A 23,803-nucleotide genomic window follows, 5' to 3' on the forward strand; every position below is an offset into this window, starting at 1 on the left:
TTGGACCACTTGTGAGAGCCCTGAACGGATCTCACAAACGGAAAGCCAAAAAGAGAGTGAAAGTAGACTAGAGCAACTACTGAAAATTACTTTCCAATTATCTAATCCCACAGCACAATAGAATCCCTGCAGACTAGCAAGGGCAGACGGCAACACCAGTACACTACTTATCCAACCTGCAAATGTGTTGTGCTCTTAGCACAACATGTTAAGGTCAGCAGCATCCATCCTTTCATTTCAGCTATACCAATGGGAGCTGCAACTAGGCCATGTAACTGATATACAGTGAGGTCACATGGCTTAGGAAGAAGCAGTAGCGCTCACAGAGGATAACTCATCAATTTAAGTTACCAGATAAACCCTTTAAAGTGCATCTGTCAGCCTTTTCACCCTTATTAAACCAGGCACATTAACTGGTAGAATTGGCAGCACTGAGGGGTGCAACCTATCTGCTCTGTGCACCTCAGCTCTCCAGTGCTTGTCAGTAGCCATGGTGTACTGACACTTTTTTACGGATGGGTATCATTTTCATCACGTATGAACCCTACCAAGCAATATGCCCGATTTAAAGGGATTCTGTCACCTCCCCTAAGCCAAAAAACGATTTTAAAGCAGCCATGAAGCACAGCTTACCTGGATTAGACTGTGCTCTTTTATCTTGAAATCCGTCCAGCAGTTACTGCAAAAAACGACTTTGATTGATATGTAAATGTATCCTGAAGGTGCCCAGAGGGGCGTTTTTTTCTTCTTAGTGAGCCCAGTACCGCCCCTCTTACAGTGCCCAGCCCGCCTTCCTTGTACTGTCTAACCGCCGTCTCCAGCCTGCCACAGCCTCTCCTCCCCCTCCCTCACGCCGAACGAACTCTCGCACAGGCGCAGTAACCACTGAGGGCTGCGCCTGTGCGATCATCAGGAGACTGAGGGCAGCAGCTTCATCTTCGTCACTAGGCATGCGCCGAGCCCAGTGACGTCCGATGCTCGCTCTTCCCTGCTGACTGAGGGAAGAGCGAGCATCGGACGTCACTGGGCTCGGCGCATGCCCAGTGACGAGCATGAAGCTCCTGCCCTCAGTCTCCTGCTGATCGCACAGGCGCAGCCCTCAGTGGGTACTGCGCCTGTGTGAGACTTCGTTCGGCGTGAGGGAGGGGGAGGAGAGGGAGGAGAGGCTGTGGCAGGCTGGGGGTGGCGGTTAGACAGTACAAGGAAGGCGGGCTGGGCACTGTAAGAGGGGCGGTACTGGGCTCTCTAAGAGGAACAAAACGCCCCTCTGGGCACATTCAGGACTCATTTGCATATCAATAAAAGTATTTTTTGCAGTAACTGCTGGACGGATTGCAAGATAAAAGAGCACAGCCTAATCCAGGTAAGCTGTGCTTCATGGCTGCTTTAAAATCGTTTTTTGGCTTAGGGGAGGTGACAGAATCCCTTTAATAAGGTTGATCCTACTGGCAGGTGCTGTTTAAATGAGGATGAAATGCAATTCTAGACAAGGCCCAAAGACAGATATGGTGCTACATGTGTTAGGCTTTTAATAAAACACCAAAACAAAAGTTAATTATATGGCAGGGTACCAGTGAGGAATTTGATGCATTTATGAATCAACTGAATAGGAACTCTAAATATCCGACTGACTTCCATCACGAGTCGAACTGAGGTGGAATTTCTGGATATAAAAATCTGTGTGGGTGAGAAAGGCGAAATAGTGACAGACCTGTATAGAAAACCGACCTCCGTTAACAGCATACTATCGGCCGAATCAGCACATCCTAGAAGATTGATTGAAAATATTCCCGTGGGGCAGTTCCTGAGGGCTAGACGGATTTGTTCCTCAGACCATCTGTTTGAAAGACAAGCAATAGACTTGCGCCACAGATTTTAGGCCCGCAACTACACTGAAAGACCAGTTGAAAGGGCATATAGATGAGCAAGCTCATCCAGACGCTCAAATCTGTTGCAAGACAAGAGGCCAGGGGAGAATGTGGAGGAGGTTAGATTCATAACAACGTTTAACAACAAGAGCAAGGAGATTACCAACATACTAACTAGACATTGGGAGATTTTAAAACTTGACCCATGACTGAAAGACAAACTAAAAGAACATCCGAGCATCACTTTCAGAAGGGGTAAAAACCTGAGGGATCATCTAGTGAAGAGTCACTATGTAGCACGCCCCCCAAACCCATTCGGCTCAAGAGGCCCACGATGGGGAAATAAACCCTGTGGGAAATGCGTTGCATGTACAAACATAGACAGAAGTGAAACCTTTTGGGATATGACCCATAAAAAAGAATATAAAATCACCTACCCTGTTGATTTTCCAACAGTAGGGGTGATTTACTGGGCCATACAACCCTGCGAAAAAATCTATGTGGGAATGACCTTGCGTCAGTTTAAAAAACGGATCCGTGAGCACGTACTAGCGATTGAAGCCGCAAGGGAGATAACTGATTTACAATTATTAACAACAATACCAGGGCATTTTAAAGCGGAGCATGCCTGTGACGGATCAGCACTATGCTTCCGAGGGATTGATCATGTGATGATCTCCTAAAGAGGTGGGAATTGGAAGAAACTACTGGCCCAACGAGAGACACGCTGGCTACACACTCTGAATACCATGGCCCCTGTGGGATTGAATGACTAACAGCTATGCTCCATTTTTATAGATTACCTGTTTCTGTGCTTCGAAGCCTGGATCATTACAGAACCACCAGGTAAGATAGGTTCTTTTTAACTATCAACTGTTAATTGTTATTATAGTTCGTTGATTAAATATTTTATTTTCCTTTTAGCAGTTTGTCCATGTTTTCCCTTCTTTGGCACCGGTGGCGGCTGCCTATATTGGTGCAGCCACACGGTGGTTCTGTTTTGTGTTTTTAACATAAATACTGTTTACTCCGTATGCTTCCTTTTTGGTTTCTTTAGCCTGCCTTGAATATCTTAATAATACGTACCTTGGAACATGGATCTACTGGTTGAGGGACTGATATGATTAGAACTTGCGGCACCAAATATACATGGCATCATGAGTCGGTGAAAAAGTGGAGAAGATCGGGGTGGTCTGGAGACTTCCCACTCATGGAAACTTTAGAGTATAGATATATAGATGCACTGTACAGTGACTGACTGTAGATATAGGTCAGAGAAATTACTGTGTGTCCCTGAACAAGTTATGTGGTTGTTAGGTATAGGCCAGATTTTTAATGATTGCAGTGATTAAGTATGAAAGGGGAGTTGGGTTCTGATACCGTCAATTCAATTTCCTCTCACTGAGCACTGGCACTGGGCACGCATCACTTCAATCTTTTTTCTTTAATCTCCCTCTGTTTCTTTCTATACACTTGCACTTTATTAATTGGTGGTATCAGAACACACTTGGACTTTGGGTTACCTTATGTCCCCCGGTATTAACTTGAGAAATTGGGCTTGACACGATCAATAGGATATGATGTTTTGTATACTGACGTAACCGGTCCATTTTTCTGGCGACACTTGTATGTGGTGCTGGCACAGCAGATGGTGTTCTCCGCATATATGTCTACACAACATCACAGATATTAAATTGCTATTTTGTTAATTGTTTTTTAATTCTGAATAGCGATGTGTATATATGCACTGTATGGGTATTTTATCAGGATATATGCAACACAATTTTATTGTATCTGTGTCTACATGTTGTAAACTGTGTAGTATGCATTAATATTGGTTTGTATATTGAAAACTTTTTAATTGCACTAAGAGTGTCACTAAATTGTATATGCACAGGTCACTTTTTTGGAGAGATATGTCTCCTACTAATTATGGATTGTATTGAGTATTTAACTACACACAAACATTAGAGACTTATAATAACAAATTGTAACATTCGGACCTAATCTCTCTATAGATGGGACATAATAACATTGAAGACTCCGGATGCCGCCGATCCGATCATGTGACCCGGTTGCCGGGAGATGGACTATGCTATGGGCGCATGGCGTGATCACAGAGGGGGACGTCACTTATTGGCGCCGCCACCCAGGGAGACCGGAGCATGATGCGGATCGCATGGCGGTCATATGAGCGGCATGGGACTATCCTGGGGTCAAAATCGAACCCGGTCCATACCTTGAGAGGCAGGCATGGAGGTACAGGAGGAATAAAAGCAGTAGCTGAAAAAGCTTATTGAGTGGGTGGTGTTATGTTCTGTAGTTGCAGATGGGCGGTGCTAGCATCCCTAGGTCATGTGACAGATGACGGGACTGAAAAAATGAGATCTGATTGGACGATCGGCTGGGCACTCCCCCGTAGGGGAGGAGCAGCTGATCTGTCTAACTGTGGACAGCTGGGTAGGCAAGTAGCGATAGGCTGAAATCAAATCTTAGGAGTATATAGGAGGGCAGTATGGATGAGTTGAGCATGCCCCAAGAGGATCGTCGGGCGGCTGCTTCAGACCAGGGTCACTAAGGAAGCCTTTGTTGCACTTGCACTTTAAACTGCATGTTTTTTCCGCCTGCAGTCTCTGCCATGTGAGGGCTGCACCCAGGTTTACACTCCCTTAAGTGGTTGTAGTGTTTTATTATGTACAGTCATGTGAAAAAATTAGGACACCCTTTGAAAGCATGTGGTTTTTTGTAACATTTTTAATAAAAGGTTATTTTATCTCCGTTTCAACAATACAGAGAGATTAAAGTAATCCAACTAAACAAAGAAAACTGAAGAAAAGTCTTTTCAAGATCTTCTGTAAATGTCATTCTACAAAAATGCCTATTCTAACTGAGGAAAAAGATAGGACACCCTCACATGTATTCCCTCTTAAATTGGCTCAGATCTCACACAGGTATATCACACCAGGTGCACATAATTAGTAGATCGTTACTCTGCATGTTGAATGAGGCTTGCCCTATTTAAACCTCAGACATTTAGTTTGGTGTGCTCCTGACTGTTGAAGTGAGAGTGAGCACCATGGTGAGAGCAAAAGAGCTGTCAGAGGACTTCAGAAAAAAGATTGTAGCAGCCTATGAGTCTGGGAAGGGATTTAAAAAGATCTCAAAAGATTTTGAAATCAGCCATTCCACTGTCCGGAAGATAGTCTACAAGTGGAGGGCTTTCAAAACAACTGCCAACATGCCCAGGACTGGTCGCCCCAGCAAGTTCACCCCAAGAGCAGACCGCAAGATGCTAAAAGAGGTCTCCAAAAACCCTAAAGTGTCATCTCGAGAACTACAGCAGGCTCTGGCTACTGTTGATGTAGAAGTACATGCCTCTACAATCAGAAAGAGACTGTACAAGTTTAACTTGCATGGGAGGTGTGCAAGGAGGAAACCTTTGCTTTCCAAGAGAAACATCGAGGCCAGACTGACATTTGCCAGAGATAAAGTTGACAAAGACCAGGACTTCTGGAATAATGTTCTTTGGACAGATGAGTCCAAAATTGAATTATTTGGACACAACAGCAGAGGACATGTTTGGCGTAAACCAAACACAGCATTCCAAGAAAAGAACCTCATACCAACTGTGAAGCATGGAGGTGGAAGTGTCATGGTTTGGGGCTGCTTTGCTGCAGCAGGACCTGGTCAGCTCACCATCATAGAATCCACGATGAATTCTACTGTGTATCAGAAGGTGCTTGAAGAACATGTGAGACCATCAGTTAGAAAATTAAAGCTGAAGCGGAACTGGACCATGCAACATGACAATGACCCAAAACATACTAGTAAATCAACCAAAGATTGGCTGAAAAAGAAGAAATGGAGAGTCCTGGAATGGCCAAGTCAAAGTCCAGATTTGAATCCCATTGAGATGCTGTGGGGTGACTTGAAAAGGGCTGTACGTGCAAGAAACCCCTCAAACATCTCACAGCTGAAAAAGTTCTGCATTGAGGAGTGGGGTAAAATTTCCTCAGACCGATGTCGAAGACTGGTAGATGGCTACAAGAACCGTCTCACTGCAGTTATTTCAGCCAAAGGAGGTAACACTCGCTATTAGGGGCAAGGGTGTCCTATCTTTTTCCTCAGTTAGAATAGGCATTTTTGTAGAATGACATTTACAGAAGATCTTGAAAATACTTTTCTTCAGTTTTCTTTGTTTAGTTGGATTACTTTAATCTCTCTGTATTGTTGAAACGGAGATGAAATAACCTTTTATTAAAAATGTTACAAAAAACCACATGCTTTCAAAGGGTGTCCTAATTTTTTCACATGACTGTATGTCCTGGGTGCAATTGCTGCTATATGTGCCCCACTAAGCTGACACTGCCCTAACTTTGTATGGGGGGATACTAGTCCTTTTTTGGTTTGGAGCTCTCTGTTTTTATACAATTATTTGTAACACCGTCGTGTTCCTATGATGTGCTGTTTTCTGTATATGTTTTAATGATATACCATTTTTTGGATGTCCAATAAAGGAATTAATTAATTATAATAATTCTCTGCGTGGATGCTTTGAGCAGTGTAGGTGTTAATATTAATGTGTTAGGCTTTTAGTAACCCTCTTAACCCCTTAAGGACTGGGCTCATTTTCACCTTAAGGACCAGACCATTTTTTACACATCTGACCAGTGTCACTTTATGTGTGAATAACTTTAAAACGCTTTTACTTATCCAGGCCATTCTGAGACAGTTTTTTCGTCACATGTTGTACTTCATGACACTTTTACCAAAAAACAAAAACACATATATGATGATACATTTTATTAGATGACATCATAAAAGACCACATATAAATAATTTAAAATTAGTATTGATGATAAATAGCAGTAATGCAGTAACGCTGGGACTCAGCAGCTCACCAAAAGGTACACAAGAAAAAGCCGAGTGAAACGCGCGTCGGGGTGCGCTCGCCAGAGATCCAAGATTTTGTCTCCCACCACATCTTATCAGGTATTGACTTACTAGTTGTTGCTATTGGGCTTCATATGGGTCGCTACATGCAAGTGGCTATGCAATGTTAATATAGTTATTTTTGTTACGCCTTGTGGTTGCCGCAACTTCTGCTACTTTTGCTTGCAAGTGTTTACCTGTATTATTGTAACACACTTCCTCCTTTGGCTTGCTGAGGAGGTTCTGTTATCTCCTCATTGAGGGCTCTTTCACACTTGGGTTGTCTGGATCCGGCGTGTTCTCCACTTGCCGGAATTACACGCCAGATCCGGAAAAATGCAAATGAACTGAAAGCATTTGAAGACGGATCAGTCTTCAAAATGCGTCCAGTGTTACTATGGCAGCCAGGATGCTATTAAAGTCCTGGTTGCCATAGTAGTAGTGGGGAGCAGTATACTTACAGTCCGTGCGGCTCCCGTGGCGCTCCAGAATGACGTCAGAGCGCCCCATGCGCATGGATGATGTGCCATGTGATCACGTCATCCATGCGCGTGGGGCGCCCTGACGTCTCTGGAGTGCCCCGGGAGCCGCACGGACGGTAAGTATACTGCTCCCCACTACACTTTACCATGGCTGCCAGGACTTTAGCGTCCCGGCAGCCATGGTTACCATTCAGAAAAATCTAAACGTTGGCTCCGGCAATGCGCCGAAACAACGTTTAGCTTAAGGCGGATCCGGATCAATGCCTTTCAATGGGCATTAATTCCGGATCCGGCCTTGCGGCAAGTCTTCAGGATTTTTGGCCGGAGCAAAAAGCACAGCATGCTGCGGTATTTTCTCCGGCCAAAAAACATTCCGTTCCGGAACTGAAGACATCCTGATGCATCCTGAATGGATTTTACTCCATTCAGAATGCATTAGGATAATCCTGATCAGGATTTGTCACAAGGGTGTCAAGAGCCACGTCTGACTCCGTTATACCCGGGGTCAGGAAGTCGCAGCGGGTGGCTGCGCGCTCTATGTCTAAAGATCACGGTGTTTCTTAGTGTTTGTTTTCTGTGTTTGCCTTGCTATCCTTTTTGTCTCACTCAGGGATCCGTAGCTTCTCCTCCTCAGCTGTTTCTTGTCTGCCACTCCCAAACTCCTTATATTCTCCTCTCACACTTCTCTTGTTGCCAGTTATAGAGCTTCCTGCCTGGACTTCTATGCTGACCCACTGGAGCTGAGAATCTGGTTGTTGTTCCAGAGTGCTACCCTCCGGATCCCTGTTGGGCTTTTGTTGTCTCCTGTTGTTGCCCACCTGGGATTATATGTTTAGTTTGTATTGTCTGACCTCCCCTTGGTGTTTTCCTTTAGAGCTAGTGGTGCGGACTAGTGTTCCCACCGCCCTGTTCACTATCTAGGGCTCATCCTAGGGAAAGCCAGGGTTTTAGGCACGTGATCGGCGTACGGGTGAGGAACCCGTCTAGGGACGACAGGGCAGCCAGGCGCCAGCCGCAAGGTGAGTCAGGGGTCACCACCTTCCCTCTCACTAGGGCAGGGCCTCCCTCTTTTCCTCCCTCCGTGTCACGTATGTGACAGTTACGCCGATCGTGATAGGATTCTTCTGGCATAGAGCCCCGACGACTGAACTCTATGCCGGAAGAAAAGAACGCAGATGTGAAAGAGCCCTAATGCTGTTGCTAAGCCATAAGGAGTGGTGTTTGAGGGGGTACAGTCATCTTGTGTACCTTTGGTGAGCTGCAGGTTCGCTGCATTACTGCTATTTATCATCCATATTCATTATTCATTATTTATATGCTGTCTTTTATGATGTCATCTAATAAAATTTATCATCAAAATTTGGAATTGTTTTTGGTAATATTGAGTATATTCTCACACATAGCCTTTCATCTTTTTGATGATTGTTTCGGTTATAATAACTTCAGGACACTGGTAAAATGAAGTTAAAAAAAATCCCTTTTATTTATAAAAAAAAACAATTTACCCAAAATTTTAAAAAATTTGCAAGTGTTCAAATTTCAATTTCTCTGCTTTTAAAACAGATAGTTATACCTCATATAATAGTTATTATTTTACTTTGCCCATATGTGCACTTTATGTTTGGATCATTTTGTGAATGCCATTTTATTTTTTAGGGACGTTACAAGATTTAGAAGTTTAGAAGCAAACACACTTTTTAACCCTTTCATGACCAAGGGTCATTGATGCCCCAGTGTCAAGGTCAAAATTTACAAATCTGACATGTGTCACTTTATGTGGTAATAGCTTTGGAACACTTATCTACGCCATTCTGAGATTGTTTTCTCGTGACACATTGTACTTCATGATAGTCATATATTTGAGTCAATATATTTCACCTTTATTTATGAAAAGATCCCAAATTTACCAAAATTTTTGAAAAATTCACAATTTTCCAAATTTCAATTTCTCTGCTTCTAAAACAGAAAGTGATACCTAATAAAATATTTATTACTTAACATTCCCCATATGTCTACTTTATGTAGGCTTCATTTTGGAAATGTCATTTTATTTTTTTAGGACGTTAGAAGACTTAGAAGTTTAGAAGCAACTCTTACAATTTTTAAGAACATTTCCAAAACCCACTTTTTAAGGACCAGTTCAGGTCTGAGGTCCCTTTATGGGGCTTACATAGTGGAAACCCCCATAAATGACCCCATTATAGAAACTACACCCCTCAAGTTACTCAAAACTGATTTTACAAACTTTGTTAACCCTTTAGGCGTTCCACAAGAATTAAAGGAAAATGGAGATGAAATTTAAAAATTTCACTTTTTTGGCAGATTTTCCATTTTATATATTTTTTTCTTTAACACATTGAGGGTTAACAGCCAAACAACACTCAATATTTATTACCCTGATTCCGCGGTTTACAGAAACACCCCACATGTGGTTGTAAACTGCTGTACGGGCACACGGCAGGGCGCAGAAGGAAAGGAATGCCATACGGTTTTTGGAAGGTAGATTGTGCTGGATTGGTTTTCTGAACGCCATATGTTTTTTATTTTTCTGCCGATCGTCTTGTGCAGGGGCTTGTTTTTTGCAGATAGTGTTGAGGTTTTTATTGGTACCATTTTTGGGTACATAGGATTTTTTGATCATTCATTATTACACTTTATGGGGCAAGGTGACCCAATAATTGGCTGTTTTGGAACAGTTTTTATTTATTTATTTTTACAGCGTTCATCTGAGGAGTTAGGTCATGTGATAGTTTTATAGTGAAGATCGTTAAAGGGTTTCTACCACTTAGGCGTCACATATTTGGCTGTCAGACACTAGCGATCCGCTAGTGTCTGCTCTGGCCAACCATCCTAATATAATTGCTTTTGGGACGGTGGTTTGGCTAAAAAAACTACTTTTATTAATATGCTAATGAGCCTCTAGGTGCTATGGGGGCGTCATTAGCACCTAGAGGCTCCGTCTACCTTCAGAAACTGCCGCCCCCAGCGCGTCCCTCCAGCCCGCCCATCTCCTCCTGAATGCGATCCTCGTATGTATTCTGCGCATGCGCAGTGAATGTCTGACAGCTTCCCTGCTCAGACATCTCCACTGCGCCTGTTCCTCGGAGCACTATGGCGTCATCGCGCAGGCGCAGTGGAGATGTCTGAGCAAGGAAGCGGTCAGACATTCACTGCGCATGCGCAGAATACATACGAGGATCGCATTCAGGAGGAGATGGGCGGGCTGGAGGGACGCGCTCGGCGGCGGCAGTTTCGGAAGGTAGACGGAGCCTCTAGGTGCTAATGACGCCCCCATAGCACCTAGAGGCTCATTAGCATATTAATAAAAGTAGTTTTTTTAGCCAAACCACCGTCCCAAAAGCAATTATATTAGGATGGTTGGCCAGAGCAGACACTAGCGGATCGCTAGTGTCTGACAGCCAAATATGTGACACCTAAGTGGTAGAAACCCTTTAAGGACGTGGCAATACCTAATATGTATACTTTTTCTTATTCAAGTTTTACACAATAATAGCATTTCTGAAACCCCAAAAATTATGTTTTAGGGTCTCTATAGTCTGAGAGCCATAGCTTTTTTATTTTTTGGGCGTTTGTCTTAATTAGGGTATCATTTTTTGTGGGACGAGGTGACGGTTTGATTGGTACTATTTTGGGGGTCATAAGCCTTTTTGATCGCTTGCTGTTGCACTTTTTGTGATGTAAGGTGATAGCTTTTTTGACAAAATTTTTTTATATTTTTTTATGGTGTTTATCGGACGGGGTCCATCGTGTGATATATTTATAGAGACGGTCGTTACGGACGCGGTGACACCTAATATGTGTTTTATTTTTTCATTCTTATAGGAAAAGGCAATGTCTTTTGTTATTTACATTTTTATTTATTTATTGATTTTTTTTACTTTTATTATTTTCACTTTTTTTTTTATCAGTTCCCTCTTGGATCTTGAAGATCCAGTGGGGCTGATAGTTGTACTATACTTTGCAATGCTCTTGCATTGCAAAGTATAATACTTCCAGATTGCCTGTAGGTGGCAGCGCTGGACACCTTTGCCACGGCAACCGGACGCTTCTGCAAAGCGTCCGGTTGCCATGGCAACCATCGGGTGCTGCAATCGCAGCGCTGCAGCCCCGATGGTGGAGAGAGGGAGCTCCCTCCCTCTGTTAACCCCATGGATGCCGCAACCGCAGCATCTATGGGGTTACAGGACAGTGTCAGCATAGAGCTGACACTCTCTGCTGATGGCGGCAGCTCAGGAATGGAGCCGCCGCCATCACACACAGAATGGGGAATCGGGGGGAGCGCTGGAAAGGGGGGGGGGATAAATCGGGGGGTACAGACTACAGGAGGGGCGGCTAGAAAATTAATGCAGGGGGCGGGGAGGGGACGGATCGCATGGCAGGAAGGAGATGAGAGCACAGATCAGCGAGGCACAGAGGGGCACCATGGGCTTAGAAGGGGTGCCAGAACGTATATATACGTGGTAGCTGCACGGGGTATGTGCAGCTATCACGTATATATACAGATTGCGGTCGTGAAGGGGTTAAGGATCAGTTCAGATCTAAAGTCACTTTGTGAGACTTACATAATAGAATCCACCCAAAAATAACCCCATTTTGAAAACTACACCCCTCAAGGTATTCAAAACCGATTCTGTAGTTTATAGAAATATGTGGTCGTAAACTACTATATGGGCACACGGCAGGACGTAGAAGGAAAGGAACACCATATAGTTTCTGGAAGGCAGATTTTGCTAGACTGGTTTATTTACACCATGTCCCTCCTGATGCACCCCTAGAGTAGAAACTCCCAAAAAAGTTACCCCATTTGGAAACTATGGGATAAGGTGGCAGTTTTTTTAGGGTACATTTGATTTTTGGTTGCTCTATATTACATTTTTGTGAGGCAAGGTTACAAAAAATTAAAATTCAGAAATTTCATCTCCATTTGCCAATAACATAGTAGATAAGGCCGAAAAAAAGACATCTGTCCATCCAGTTCGGCCTGTTATCCTGCAAGTTGATCCAGAGGAAAGAAAAAAAACAAAAAAAACCCTGTGAGGTAGAAGCCAATTTTCCCCACTTTAGGGGAATAAAAAATTCCTTCCTGACTCCAATCAGGCAATCAGAATAACTACCTGGATCAACGATCTCTCTCTAGTAGCTATAGCCTGTAATATTATTACGCTCCAGAAATACGTCCATGGCCCTCTTGAATTCCTTTATTGTACTCACCATCACCACCTCCTCAGGCAGAGAGTCCCATAGTCTCACTGCTCTTACCGTAAAGAATCCTTTTCTATGTTTGTGTACAAACCTTCTTTCCTCCAGACGCAGAGGATGTCCCCTCGTCACAGTCACAGTCCTGGGGATAAATAGCTGATGGGATAGATCTCTGTACTGACCCCTGATATATTTATACATATTAAATTAGATCTCCCCTCAGTCGTCATTTTTTCTAAAGTGAATAGCCCTAATGTTGATAATCTTTCAGGGTACTGTAGTTGCCCCATTCCAGTTATTACTTTAGTTGCCCTCCTCTGGACCCTCTCCAGCTCTGCTATGTCTGCCTTGTTCACAGGAGCCCAGAACTGTACAATAGTGACTGTAAGGCAGAAGGAGAATACCACGTGGCAGCTTAACAGGTTTGCACAATAGAAACATTAGCCCTCCCCTACCAAGAGGTAGACTGCGCAAGTAGAAAAGGTTTCCCTACCTTCTCACTATTGCCTTTGCTGAAAGAATCTCAACATCTATCTTTTACTTATAATCAACTGGTGTTACAAAAAGAATTGTTGGACACCAAGTTGGGTCATTTGTGAAATAATACCTTTGATGGTATCTAAATACTGCATCTATGTCCCCTGATCAGCCCACTTTACACACACTGGGGGAAATGAGCTGGGATAAAGGGACCTATAAATTAACTGCGATGAACTTTGAAAACTGAAGTTTTTTTGCGTTTTATCACGATACAATTCGCTATTGCAGAAATTGTACTGAGCATCTATTCATCGTTATGTATTGAGCAATGACTCAACTTGATGTAATCAGCACTTTTCTACTCTGATGTACTCAGCCTGTATCTATTTTGATGCACTTAGCTTTTTTTTACTGTTACTTAGCGTTTATTATTTTTCGTATTTATAGTAGGGTGTCCAATAAATCCACCCTAGGGGACCTTATTTAGGTACCTTGCATATCTGTCTTTAGGGTCATCCGAGGGCTTGTAGGAGGTTCCTGAATATGGGATCGCCCCATTGGGACTGCCATTCCATTCTTTAGGTAGGGATCGATAGCATAGGGTGAGAATTAGGGAAAGGTCCTCCATTAGACTATCACCATCCTTGCCTAGAAATCTGTCCTATCCCATATTGTGGAATACGAATGACTGCTGAGTTTACACAGCCTTTCTTTTGATTTAATATTTCTTTTTTGTTTGTCATATTTTGTGTTGGGCAAATTTTTGCGATTTGACTAAAGGCTACGTTTTAATCAGGGTGGTACTGTGTGAATACTCCATACTTGATTTTATACTGCCTTGGCATACTGACTCTCTGATGGGCTACTGTCTTAGCTGCGATTCCAGAAGACATGTAAGCCAGAGAAAAAAATGACAAAGGATAACTGTCACACTTAGACCCCAATTTTCAAATTTTCATATATGTAGTTACTAACATGATATTTCTATTAGACTGACTTACGCCATATTTAATAAGATTCAGCCCTTAGCAACCAGTCTGCATAAAACTGCAATCTCACTATTCAGTTAAGCTGGCCGCCACTGCCCTCACCTTGAGGCTAATCCCGCCTGCCCTCACTAGCCAGTAACAATAGTCCCCCAAAACATTCTAGGAATTTTTTAATACCGGACATTAGACTTAAATCTAGAAAAATCTTATAAAAGAAATCTCAAATGGGTTTCTTATCAAGTGTTTATCAAAATAATCTTAACAGATTTTTAACAAGACATCTTAGAGAAGTACTTATCTTGACAAGGAATGACCAACTGAAGATGACTGCTTAAGGCTACTTTCACATTAGCGTTCGGGGCTCTGCTTGTGAGTTCCGTTTAAAGGCTCTCACAAGCGGCCCCCGAATGGATCCGTACTGCCCTAATGCATTCTGAGTGGATGCGGATCTGCTCAGAATGCATCAATCTGTCAGCGTTTGGCCTCCGCTCCGCAGGCGGACACCTAGCTGTGCGGAGGCAAACGGATCCGTCCAGACTTACAATGTAAGTCAATGGGGACGGGTCTGTTTGAATTTGACACAATATGGCTCAATTTTCAAACGGATCCGTCCCCCATTGACTTTCAATGTAAAGTCTGGACGGATCCGTCTGAAGCTACTTTCACACTTAGAATTTGTTTCTACAATATAATGCAGAACGGATCCCATCGTCTGCATTATATGAGCGGATCCGTCTGGGCAGACCCCAGACGGATCCGCTCTGAACGCAAGTGTGAAAGTAGCCTAACACAGATTCCTTTGGTGCAGAATATATTGCAAGACAGATGCTTTGATCCAAGATCCACTGGAGGCCTTGTGTTACATCTACAAGAACTTTAGACGTTAAATCTCCTTCCTCGCAATCTGGTATCCATGATGGAAAACTACCGTGGCCTCCATCCCCCGGGGAGCTCACGGGTCTGCCGCCACAGGTCCAAAGAGCACACCGGACCCTTCAGATTTGCAATTCTAGATCTGCGGCAAGTATTTATAGAGCTTGCTGGTGCGCCATACCTCCTGTAGGCCATCCAGACTAAAATGTTCCAGTCGATCTTATTACTCCCTACCAGGAGCTATATAGGGCTCTGTTGATACGCCATACATACTGTAGGCCATACAACCAATATCTTCCAGACCATTTTCTCACTCCTCCTCAGGAGTATTATAGGGCTTTGTTGGAGTGCTATGCCTATTGTACAATCTGACAGCCAACATAGGCACATAACTAGTTCACCCTACATGCACAACCTACTCAGAGAAAAGTTCATTGATCCAGACACTGCTGCCCGAGTGGTCCACTTATTAAGACATGGCAACAGAAGACACCAGCCATGCAAACACAGAAGCAACAGCGCCCTAAAGCCATGAGGCAGGCCACCAGGCCCTAAAGCCATGAGGCAGGCCACCAGGCCCTAAAGCCATGAGGCAGGCCACCAGGCCCTAAAGCCATGAGGCAGGCCACCAGGCCCTAAAGCCATGAGGCAGGCCACCAGGCCCTAAAGCCATGAGGCAGGCCACCAGGCCCTAAAGCCATGAGGCAGACAACCAGGAAGACAACCCAAATATTTGCTGTGTAACTTAAGTAACTTAGAGTCATTATAAGAAATACCTTCTTTCACAGCCCTGGGAGCTGCATGATCTAGACGACTTCTTCCTCTTCTGAGCCGCATGCTGGAGAATGCACCGAAATACATGTTCCCATGAGTGAGACCCTCCATGGATCCAAGCTGCATGCGGTGGAATGCAATACCCCTCTGGGCTGATTCCTCTTACCCATGGATCTGGGCTTTAAACATTGCGTGGCCTTACTCCACTGAGGGGCTCACGCACCTGCCGCAAGAATCTGACAGATGGCCCGAACCCCCCCCCCCGGCTCCTGTCAGCACAACAGTATGGCGCGATAGACCCCAGCAAGTATTACCACATAGCCCTCCAGAACATTTCTGGGATCTCCTAGGCTAGCGGTACCTGAAAGGAAAACTGCAGGTCTCCCGCTCCAGGGACAGGAAACCACTGAGGTTGGGGAGAGTCTCCACCTTTTTATTCTGCAGGTTTCCTGTCCCTGGGGGCAGATCCTCCCTCTCTATGGTGCTGTCGTGGGGGAAGGGAAAAATACGGTAAGTTATTTAAATAAGCAGTCTACTGTATACTAGCTATACTAAATAAGTATAAAACAGCTTTATCCCTTATAAGAGCAGGATGGATCTTCTCTAAAGGAATCCATCTACTGATTCTATTCTATAGGTACAATAACACATTCATAAAAGAAAATATATCATTTAAATTATATAAGACAATTACTGGAAAAGAAACTGGAATGTAACAAGGTTTACCATTTATGCTGCTGAGGAATCAGTAAATAATCCACAAACAAAGAACACAAGATGGCTGCAGGTGGTAGCACATGAGCTGGGGTGTGAAGAAGCTAAAAAGAGAGACCGTATCAATATACAAGCTTTTTGCTAAATTCTGGGTCTACATTTTAAATGTAAAACAAATAATCTAAGGGGTATGATAAAACAAAAGCAATACATACCTCTTTAACAGCAAAAGATTTGTCTGTTTTGCAAACCGCTGACAAAGAACGATCTGGTTGCGAATTTCCCTTTACCACCTTTTTTTGTTGCCGTTTATTCTCCAACAATGTAAAGAAAGGCGTGATGGGTAAATTATCTTCTGGTGCCAGCTGAAAAAAAAACAAAAAAAACATTGTAATATTCAACATGTGATACAGTGACAAGTCTTGCCAATTAATTATTTTGTGTATTGTAATCCTAAGTACCAAGGCAATACTTGCTTTCATCAGTAAACCCTACTGTTTGCCATAGAGGCCCTCAGAGTTTGCAGGAGGACTGGAGGGCTCATATTTCCATCATGTATACAGTGGAGACACATAGGACCAACAGCATGGTATTTGGTGCCATTAGCTACCATGGCTAGTTCTTGTCTGGTATTCATAGAGGGAACGTTAACCAGGATATTGTCCAGAACCAGTCCTACCACCTTTTTTTTTACTCTGGAGACATGGCTTTATAACAAAATAATACGCACCTACACATTTCATGAGCTACACAACGTGATCTGCAGGGTATCCAGCAGCAACACTGACTAGTTTGATTGCCAGATCTCCCCCCTATTGAGAATCTCTGGTGAGGAATCTTCCATGGACAGCAGCCAACTTGGCTGAACTACCGGTCTAAAGGTATCGTTACACGAATAGATGATTGGTATAATTGGTGTAGTGTACATTTCAACAATTACCCTTTAGACGTGCCGATTATTGTCCACAAAATCATAATCATTTGTAAAGCATACAGTTGCAATTACACAAATGTAACTAATCACGCATGCAGTGAACGATTCCTATTTGCACATATGAAATCGTTCATGTCCAACGATTAGTTTGTTTTGCCCACATAAATGATCGTACCAACGAGAAATCTACCGATTGTCGCTCATTCATTGATTTTACACTGCTCAATCTTGCAGTTTTGCTTGATTTAATGATAATTTACACAATCGCCTTGTGTATAGGTACCTTAAGTTGAAAGAACTTGAAATGACATAACACAGTAGCAAATCTAGCATCTTTATAACAGTCACCATGCTAGAGTGGCAGCCTGTATCACAGCAAGGGAAGATGCCAGCCAATATTAAAGGGGAACTAAAGCTAGATACACAAACACACACAAACCAATACCACCTAACTTGTGTCTTTTTATTTCACAAGTGCAGACCATTAAATATAAATTAGAAAACTGGTGCATTGTTCTCTCAGGCTGCAGCCTTGTTTACTCCACTTCCCTTCCCATACCCCATCCTCTTATGCTAATACATGTAGGCTAGTGTAGGAGGAGGGGGCTGGGTTCCGTTTGGATACAATTTTGTCTATACAGCAAGTGTGGCTAATTTGTTGGAAGGAATCTCCTGGTTACTAATACAAATAAATGTGGTTACTACTAAGCGAAGATACAAAATACTAAATCTACTAAGCTAAATCCCACTTCTTTCCTAAACAGTGACTACTACTGAATGAGGTCTAAGGCAGATTTACCTTTCAGGGAATTTGGAAAGTTCCACGATTTGGAACTGAAATAAATTGCAGAAAACCTGCAAAAATCCCCCTCACTCCGAAATAGTTCCATAGTTAGATTTGCCTTTCGGGGTCCTGGGAAAGCTGCATATTACAAAATCTACCAAGATAAATGGCAGCCAATGGCAGGTGGGGACAGGGACAAGCTTCCCTATCGTCACCCGCGATGCTAGGGAGGCTCGTCCCAGTCACCAGATGTTTTCATCTGCACACACGGAGAAGCGGCAGTGCGGGGACCAGGAACGGCATGGGGAGCAAGGTAAGTATATTTACTGTGAGGGGTCCGGCATCTGGGGGACATTTTTATAGTATTGGCTAACCCCTTTAAGCCACCATGACATATAGGTTCATAATGGCAGCAATCTGTCACTATGCCTGTAGACAAGGAGACAGCGCGGAGATCCCGGCTGTTACACACAGCCAGGGATCTCAGCTCACTGGCCGGGACCAATGAGGATGATCCTGGACTGGTAATCGCTCCGATTGGCTAGTCTGTAGATTGACGCGCGGGTAATAGATTTATATCCCCATGGTTCGTCAGCTGTAAGATTCTACTGTAGGGTGCATGGGGGGGCCGCCTTAAAATGGGACATGGTGTCTAAATACCAGTCCTGTAAAATCTTCCCTCCAAAAACCATCTGGTGCTCCTTTCCTTCTGCATCCTGCTGTGTGCCCATACAGCAGTTTCCGACCACATATGGGGCGTTTCTGAAAACTGCTGAATCAGGGTAACCGATATTGAGTTTTATTTGGCCGTTAACCCTTGTTGTGTTACAGGAAATAATGGATTAACTGCCAAAAAAGTGAAATTTTGAAATTTCATCTCCATTTTCCTTTAATTTTTGTGGAACACCTAAAGGGTTAACAAAGTTTTTAAAATCAGTTTTTAATAACTTGAGGGGTGTAGTTTCTAAAATACTTATGATTGGTCCTTAAGAATTGAACTGGCCCTTAAAAAGTGGGTTTTGGAAATTTTCTTAAACATTTTAACCACTTCAGCCCCGCTAGGTGAAACCCCCTTCATGACCAGGCCACTTTTTACACTTCGGCACTACACTCCTTTCACCGTTTATCGCTCGGTCATGCAACTTACCACCCAAATGAATTTTACCTCCTTTTCTTCTCACTAATGGAGCTTTCATTTGGTGGTATTTTATTGCTGCTGACATTTTTACTTTTTTTGTTATTAATCAAAATGTAACGATTTTTTTTGCAAAAAAATGACATTTTTCACTTTCAGCTGTGAAATTTTGCAAAAAAACCGACATCCATATATAAATTTTTCGCTAAATTTATAGTTCTACATGTCTTTGATAAAAAAAAAATGTTTGGGCAAAAAAAAAAAATGGTTTGGGTAAAAGTTATAGCATTTACAAACTATGGTACAAAAATGTGAATTTCCGCTTTTTGAAACGGCTCTGATTTTCTGAGCACCTGTCATGTTTCCTGAGGTTCTACAATGCCCAAACAGTAGAAAAACCCCACAAATGACCCCATTTCTGAAAGTAGACACCCTAAGGTATTCGCTGATGGGCATAGTGAGTTCATAGAACTTTTTATTTTTTGTCACAAGTTAGCGGAAAATGATGATGATTTTTTATTTTTATCTTACAAAGTCTCATATTCCACTAACTTGCGACAAAAAATAAAAAATTCTAGGAACTCACCATGCCCCTCACAGAATACCTTGGGGTGTCTTCTTTCCAAAATGGGGTCACTTGTGGGGTAGTTATACTGCCCTGGCAATTTAGGGGCCCAAATGTGTGAGAAGAACTTTGCAATCAAAATGTGTAAGAAATGACCGGTGAAATCCGAAAGTTGCACTTTGGAATATGCGCCCCTTTGCCCACCTTGGCAGCAAAAAAGTGTGACACATGTGGTATCGCCGTACTCAGGAGAAGTTGGGGAATGTGTTTTGGGGTGTCATTTTACATATACCCATGCTGGGTGAGAGAAATATCTTGGCAAAAGACAACTTTTCCCATTTTTTTTTATACAAAGTTGGCATTTGACCAAGATATTTTTCTCACCCAGCATGGGTATATGTAAAATGACACCCCAAAACACATTCCCCAACTTCTCCTGAGTACGGCGATACCAGATGTGTCACACTTTTTTGCTGCCAAGGTGGGCAAAGGGGCACATATTCCAAAGTGCACCTTTCGGATTTTGCAGGCCATTTTTTTACACATTTTGATTGCAAGGTACTTCTCACACATTTGGGCCCCTAAATTGCCAGGGCAGTATAACTACGCCACAAGTGACCCCATTTTGGAAAGAAGACACCCTAAGGTATTCCGTGAGGGGCACTGCGAGTTCCTAGAATTTTTTATTTTTTGTCACAAGTTAGCGGAAAATGATGATTATTTTTTTTTCTCTTTTTTCCTTACAAAGTCTCATATTCCACTAACTTGCGACAAAAAATAAAAAATTCTAGGAACTCGCCATGCCCCTCACGGAATACCTTGGGGTGTCTTCTTTCCAAAATGGGGTCACTTGTGGCGTAGTTATACTGCCCTGGCAATTTAGGGGCCCAAATGTGTGAGAAGAACTTTGCAATCAAAATCTGTAAAAAATGACCGGTGAAATCCGAAAGGTGCACTTTGGAATATGTGCCCCTTTGCCCACCTTGGCATCAAAAAAGTGTCACACATCTGGTATCGCCATACTCAGGAGAAGTTGGGGAATGTGTTTTGCGGTGTCATTTTACATATAACCATGCTGGGTGAGAGCAATATCTTGGGAAAAGACAACTTTTCCCATTTTTTTATACAAAGTTGGCATTTGACCAAGATATTTTTCTCACCCAGCATGGGTATATGTAAAATGACACCCCAAAACACATTGCCCAACTTCTCCTGAGTACGGCGATACCAGATGTGTCACACTTTTTTGCTGCCAAGGTGGGCAAAGGGGCACATATTCCAAAGTGCACCTTTCGGATTTTGCAGGGCATTTTTTACACATTTTGATTGCAAAGTTCTTCTCACACATTTGGGCCCCTAAATTGCCAGGGCAGTATAACTACCCCACAAGTGACCCATTTTGGAAAGAAGACACCCCAAGGTATTCCGTGAGGGGCATGGCGAGTTCCTAGAATTTTTTATTTTTTGTCGCAAGTTAGTGGAATATGAGACTTTGTAAGGAAAAAAGAAAAAAAAAGAAAAATCATCATTTTCCGCTAAATTGTGACAAAAAATAAAAAATTCTAGGAACTCGCCGTGCCCCCCACGGAATACCTTGGGGTGTCTTCTTTCCAAAATGGGGTCACTTGTGGCGTAGTTATACTGCCCTGGCAATTTAGGGGCCCAAATGTGTAAGAAGTACCTTGCAATCAAAATGTGTAAAAAATGGCCTGCGAAATCCGAAAGGTGCCCCTTTGCCCACCTTGGCTGCAAAAAAGTGTCACACATCTGGTATCGCCGTACTCAGGAGAAGTTGGGCAATGTGTTTTGGGGGGTCATTTTACATATACCCATGCTGGGTGAGAGAAATATCTTGGCAAAAGACAACTTTTCCCATTTTTTTATACAAAGTTGGCATTTGACCAAGATATTTATCTCACCCAGCATGGGTATATGTAAAATGACACCCCAAAACACATTCCCCAACTTCTCCTGAGAACGGCGATACCACATGTGTGACACTTTTTTGCAGCCTAGATGCGCAAAGGGGCCCAAATTCCTTTTAGGAGGGCATTTTTAGACATTTGGATCCCAGACTTCTTCTCACGCTTTCGGGCCCCTAAAAAGCCAGGGCAGTATAAATACCCCACATGTGACCCCACTTTGGAAAGAAGACACCCCAAGATATTCAATGAGGGGCATGGCGAGTTCCTAGAATTTTTTTTTTTTTGCATAAGTTAGCGGATATTAATTTTTTTTCTCACAAAGTCTCACTTTCCGCTAACTTAAGACAAAAATTTCAATCTTTCATGGACTCAATATGCCCCTCACGGAATACCTTGGGGTGTCTTCTTTCCGAAATGGGGTCACATGTGGGGTATTTATACTGCCCTGGCTTTTTAGGGGCCCTAAAGCGTGAGAAGAAGTCTGGAATATAAATGTCTAAAAATGTTTACGCATTTGGATTCCGTGAGGGGTATGGTGCGTCCATGTGAGATTTTATTTTTTGACACAAGTTAGTGGAATATGAGACTTGGTAAGAAAAAACAAAAACAAAAACAAACAAAATGTCCGCTAACTTGTGCCAAAAAAATGGCTGAATGGAGCCTTACCAGGGGGGGGGGGGGGGGGTGATCAATGACAGGGGGGTGATCACCCATATAGACTCCCTGATCACCCCCCTGTCATTGATCACCCCCCCTGTAAGGCTCCATTCAGACATCCGCATGATTTTTTACGGATCCATGGATACATGGATCGGATCCACAGAACGCATGCGGACGTCTGAATGGAGCCTTACAGGGGGGTGATCAATGACAGGGGGTGATCAGGGAGTGTATATGGGTGATCACCCGCCTGTCATTGATCACCCCCCTGTAAGGCTCCATTCAGACGTCCGCATGATTTTTACGGATCCATGGATACATGGATCGGATCCGTAAAAATCATGCGGACGTCTGAACGGAGCCTGACAGGGGGGTGATCAATGACAGGGCGGTGATCAATGACAGGGGGGTGATCAGGGAGTTTATATGGGGTGATCAGGGGTTTATAAGGGGTTAATAAGTGACGGGGGGGTGTAGTGTAGTGTAGTGTGGTGTTTGGTGGGACTGTACTGACCTACCTGTGTCCTCTGGTGGTCGATCCTAACAAAAGGGACCACCAGAGGACCAGGTAGGAGGTATATTAGACGCTGTTATGAAAACAGCGTCTAATATACCTGTTAGGGGTTAAAAAATTCGGATCTCCAGCCTGCCAGCGAGCGATCGCCGCTGGCAGGCTGGAGATCCACTCGCTTACCTTCCGTTCCTGTGAGCGCGCATTCACAGGAAATCTCGGCTCTCGCGGGAGGACGCGTATATGCGTCCACCCAGAAGAGCAGGACGCAATCCTGCGTACGGCGGTCCTGAGGAGGTTAAGCATTGCTTCTAAAATTCTAAGACTTCTAAAAAATAAAATTACATTTACAAAATAATGCCAACATAAAGTTAAGTAGACATATAGGGAATGTAAAGTAAGAACCGTTTTGTGAGGTATCACTATCTGCCTTAGGCCTCTTTCACACTGGCGGGTGCGCCCCATTGCCGTATTGCGGACCACATTTGCGGATCTGCAATACACAAGTGCCATTCCGTGGGCACTCTGCATCACGGATGCAGAATGGAACCCTACGGAAGTACTACAGAGTCCTATCTTTTTGCGGAACGCCGGATCGCGGACCCACTCAAGTGAATGGGTCCGCGATCCGCTGCCCCACACGCCAATGTGAAAGAGGTCTTAAAAGCAGAGAAATTCAAATTTGGAAAATTGCGACTTACCAAATTTTCAGGAAATTTGGGATTTATTTTATAAATAAAGGTGATTTATATTGACTCAAATTTACCACTATTATGAAGTACAATGTGTCACAAGAAAAAAAGAAAAGATTTTTGTGAACTCACCTGTAAAATCTTTCTGGCTTCGTTCATTGGGGGACACAGGACCGTGGGTATAGCTGCTTGCTGCCACTACGAGGCGACACTAGGCTGAAAATTGATAACTCCTCCACTGCAGGCTATACCCACTCCAGCCTGG

General features: G+C 43.3%; 1 protein-coding gene across 1 annotated transcript in view; it reads right to left on the reverse strand.

Moving 5' to 3' along the window:
• The window catches only part of WDR75 (WD repeat domain 75), a 229,790-nt gene that overhangs the window by 30,533 nt on the left and 175,454 nt on the right, over window positions 1–23,803 (reverse strand). The window contains exons 19-20 of the mRNA XM_044304669.1: window positions 16,548–16,697; window positions 16,345–16,436 (exon numbers count right to left, since the gene is read on the reverse strand). Coding sequence (XP_044160604.1) covers window positions 16,345–16,436; window positions 16,548–16,697 — 242 coding nt within the window. The remainder of the gene's footprint in view (window positions 1–16,344; window positions 16,437–16,547; window positions 16,698–23,803) is intronic.

Source organism: Bufo gargarizans, chromosome 8, assembly GCF_014858855.1.
Source record: "Bufo gargarizans isolate SCDJY-AF-19 chromosome 8, ASM1485885v1, whole genome shotgun sequence".
In the NCBI taxonomy this organism is placed as follows: Eukaryota; Metazoa; Chordata; class Amphibia; order Anura; family Bufonidae; genus Bufo; species Bufo gargarizans.